Below are 3935 nucleotides of genomic sequence, written 5' to 3'. Positions count from 1 at the left end.
ATAACTACAGTTTCATTCGACATTTGTACACTCAAATATGTGAAAATGTTATTTAATTTTATTTTATATACACTATACTTTCATTAAAACACAACTACATGATCATTTCGATATAATTACAGCTTTATTGCACAACATACACTCAAATATGTGAAATGTTATTCAGTTTCATTTTATATACACTGCAATTTCATTTCACAACAACTACATTATCATTTTGATATACCTGCAGTTTCATTTGATAATATATAAAATAATACGTGAGGTAGTGTCGGTTTAGATACACTGTAGTTTCAGTTGATAATTAACACACCAAAAAATGCGCGCTCCGTTAACAGTAACGACGCGCCGTTTCTTTACTTAAAGAAATGACGCCGTTTTGACCACGGTGCACGTGCACCGCGGTCCATGATATAAGGATCAGTATAAAACCGGTTCGATTAGTATAAAACCGGTTTGACTATTTGTGTCGAAAATCCGGTACCGACACCGTTAATGTGATCCACGGAACAATCGGGTTCAGATCGACTGAAGCCATCGACCCATACACGGTTTCCAAATTCTCCTCGCTCTGCGGATTCCGATCCCTAGCTTCCTTGTCTTCTTCTTTTCAGCTCTTCATTGGTACGCCTCTTATCTCTTCCCCAATCGTTTTTGCTTAATTTTCTCAATATACAAATCCCAATGTTTTCGCCTCTTTCTATCTGTACAACATTCTTCAAGGAATTTATAAGATTTTTTATTTTATTTTATTTTTTATTTTTTATTTTATTTTTTGCTTTTCTGGTTTCAATTTCAATCTGATTTGTTGTTGTTTTGTGATTTTAAGCGCTTTTGTTGTTCTGTTAGTGTTGCTTCAGTGGTTCCTTAGTAGGCAAGTCAAAGAAGTTCTGACATATATAGGATGATTCATTGATGTTGTTGTTTCTTCAGGAACCTAGTTTTCATTCATTCGTTAATTTGTTGTTTCATTATATGCTGAGTATTGATTTTGCTTCGAAGATGAGCCTGGTATTGACAATTTGTCTTATGGTTTGATAAGCTGATGGTGATGGATTTTAATAATTTTATTGTGCTACTGTCACAATTGCTGTTGAATATTTACGCATTGCAGTTGAATTGAAGTACTTAAACGGTGGAAGTATGAATTGGAATTCTGATGTTGTTTGAGATATTGAGTTTTGATTGCTATCTGAATTCTGGTTACAATATATGGTGTGGAAAATGAGCATGAGCTAATTATGCTTTTGGTTTAATCTTATATGTAAAATTTATCTTTGGTAGCATAGCTTGGGAGAGTTACGCGTTACTATGCTATGGGGTTGTTTAGAGTTGTGTTTCTACTTTCTACTTTCTATATTCATGGTGGAAATATACTACTATAAGCTGCAATGTTTAGAAGATAACCTCCTTTTCTTGGGTGAACTATTGCAGACTTATTGAGATATCAAGACATAAAGGAAATTTTTTTCATTTCAGCGAAAAGCGTGCCCGTTTTAGATCTGTGGAGGTTAGCTACTTGACTGTAAAGCATGTGTGTCAACTTCTTAAACAGTTCTATGGAAGTGCTAAGAGTATTATCATCTGGGCTGGTTGGCTTTGGACTTTTGTTAAAATCATGTGAAGAGAATGTTACAGCTCTTGCTTGCTAGTGATTTTCTATAGCACTATAGTACATTAGTACTGCATGCATTCCTCCTACTTGTATTTCATGTCCTAGTTTTACCGACTAAAGCAGATTGTATTACATTATTGTGTTTATCGGGTTACAGCTTTAGTGGATTTATTTATGCATGTAGACACTGCATTAAAAAATTTATGGTTCTTTTGATCTCAAAGGTGTTGATAATCATACATCTTGAAGGATGGAACAGGATGTGTTTTTGTTTATCCAATATTTTCTAGAGAATAAGTTTTTTTTTTTTTTTTTGGCCATAGATATGTATGATAATCTTGGAGCACAGTCTGGAGTTCCTAGACCGCCTACTATGCAGCAGCCAAATCCATTTGGAAATGCATTCTATGGTGCAGGGTCTGGTTTAATAAGAGGTGGATTAGGTGCCTATGGAGAGAAAATTCTTGGTTCAAGCTCTGAATACGTACAAAGCAATGTAAGTAGCATGCATGCATGCAAGGGTGCGAGTGACTGCTATTTGTTTTAATCCAAGCTGTGCGATGTAACAGCTATCTTACATGTAAAAAATTTGTGTCAATGAATATCATTCCTTCAAAGATCAAATTTTTGCAGTTTCAGATTTCATGTTCTTGCTGCTGCTGCAGGATGTTTTCTTTGTTTTTTTCCCTTTTTCTTTTCCAACATAATGGCTGGAATAATTTCTTATTCCTCCATCCATACCCCCTTCTTCCTTTGAGTGAAAGCTTTATATTGCTCATGGTGTTTTATAGAAATGGTATACAACTATTTTTATCTGTAACAGTTCAAAATTCATTTATATTTTCCAACTTGTTTAAATGAACAGATTAGTAGATACTTTTCTGATCCCCAATACTACTTCCAAGTCAATGACCAATATGTGAGGAACAAATTGAAAGTTGTACTTTTCCCATTCCTACATAGGGTAAGATTCGTTCCATGTTCCTGGTTCTTGCTTTTTTTTTTTTTTTTTGGAAATAACATCTTTTCTACCATCAATTGTAGGGTCATTGGACAAGGATCACTGAGCCAGTAGGTGGTAGGCTTTCCTATAAGCCCCCAATCTATGACATAAATGCTCCAGATTTGTATATCCCATTTATGGCATTTGGCACGTATGTTGTTCTTGCTGGTTTATCATTGGGTCTCCAGGGAAGGTGAGTGAGCTTGTACTCGTATATACCTGACCACAAGTTCTCACAGATCATTCGTTTCTGAATTTAGTTAATGGATTTGTGTTCCTTGTGAAACCCCCAACGCCACCCCCACATGGCCACCCAAAACAGGGCCAAGACTGTAAGGTTTAATATATTATTCTGATGGATAGGGGTTTTATTGCTTACGTTTGCCAGGTTTAGCCCTGAAGCCCTAAACTGGCTGTTCATGAAGGGTTTAGTTGGCTGGTTTTTACAAGTTTCATTGCTGAAGATGACACTTTTCTCACTTGGTAGCGGAGAAGCACCTTTCCTGGACATTGTGGCATATGCAGGATACACTTTTGCGGGTTTGTCCGTGGCTATCTTGGGGAAGATTTTATGGAACTATTCGTACTACTTTTTGATGCCCTGGGCTGGTCTATGCATGGGGATATTCCTGGTGAAAACGATGAAGAGGGTACTCTTTGCAGAGGTGAGGACTTACGATTCAAGCAGGCATCATTATCTCCTCCTCTTCATCGCCCTGTCTCAGTTCCCCCTTCTCTTCTGGCTTGGAAAGATCAGCATTAGTTGGTTCTTTTGAAGCACTCCCCCGTACCTTCATAGCTATAGAACCTCGAGTTCAACAGAATGTCAATTTTCTGGGACATTTTTTTTTTTTTTCCTGTAATATCTTTTGGTGCTTTTCTGAATACTTGACAGATTTCTCATCTAATGTATCTTTTGTCCAGCAAAAATGTACAATACTCTTGGTAGTGTTTGAAACTTTGAGGTTTTTTTTTTTTTTTTTTTTTTAATTATTTTTTTTTATTATTTTTTATCTACTGTATTACACTTCTCTCAAGTTTGTGCTTGGCAGTTGGCACAACCTTGCCATTCATTCTTTTTGTAAAAACTCATAAGCAGATAATCCTAGTTTGGCTGGCCTTATTTTATAAAGAAATATTGAAAAATGTTAATATTATCCCTACTCAAAAATAGACTTACATAAATTTGTATTTGTTTGACTTCAATTTTCGAGCGAAATACAAATATATAATATTGGACTCACTATATTATTCAACTCTTATATGCAGTTTACTATAATTGTATAAGTCGATTCTTGTATGAGTGTGTTGAGTGTG

At 35.6% G+C, this 3935-nt stretch overlaps 1 protein-coding gene across 3 annotated transcripts; it reads left to right on the top strand.

Moving 5' to 3' along the window:
* The first annotated feature begins 467 nt into the window (after positions 1-467).
* LOC109178716 (protein YIF1B-like) lies at positions 468-3569 on the top strand. Of its 3 annotated transcripts, none has more exons than XM_019328253.1 (6): positions 468-624; positions 1435-1510; positions 1939-2111; positions 2481-2579; positions 2660-2811; positions 3007-3569. In XM_019328253.1, exons 3-6 carry the CDS (start codon positions 1941-1943, stop codon positions 3392-3394), a joined length of 810 nt encoding a protein of 269 aa, XP_019183798.1. In that variant the 5' UTR covers positions 468-624; positions 1435-1510; positions 1939-1940; the 3' UTR covers positions 3395-3569. The 3 variants fall into 3 exon arrangements, with proteins under 3 accessions (XP_019183798.1, XP_019183799.1, XP_019183800.1); XM_019328254.1 differs by having other exon boundaries at positions 472-624; positions 1435-1534; XM_019328255.1 differs by lacking the exon at positions 1435-1510 and having other exon boundaries at positions 472-624.
* The last annotated feature ends 366 nt before the right edge of the window (positions 3570-3935 follow it).

This window comes from Ipomoea nil, unplaced genomic scaffold (genome assembly GCF_001879475.1).
Source record: "Ipomoea nil cultivar Tokyo-kokei standard unplaced genomic scaffold, Asagao_1.1 scaffold0865, whole genome shotgun sequence".
Lineage (NCBI taxonomy): Eukaryota > Viridiplantae > Streptophyta > Magnoliopsida > Solanales > Convolvulaceae > Ipomoea > Ipomoea nil.
The sequence above is the reverse complement of the archived record's forward strand: the minus strand, read 5'-3'. Positions and strand labels throughout refer to the sequence as shown.

What these genes read in the sequence shown, in the direction of transcription:
- LOC109178716 (XM_019328253.1), top strand. Translation starts at nt 1,941, where the DNA reads ATGTATGATAATCTTGGAGCACAGTCTGGAGTTCCTAGACCGCCTACT. An exon ending in CTGAATACGTACAAAGCAAT is followed by an intron (nt 2,112 to 2,480) that starts GTAAGTAGCATG and finishes TTAAATGAACAG; the next exon opens with ATTAGTAGATACTTTTCTGA. An exon ending in TTTTCCCATTCCTACATAGG is followed by an intron (nt 2,580 to 2,659) that starts GTAAGATTCGTT and finishes CATCAATTGTAG; the next exon opens with GGTCATTGGACAAGGATCAC.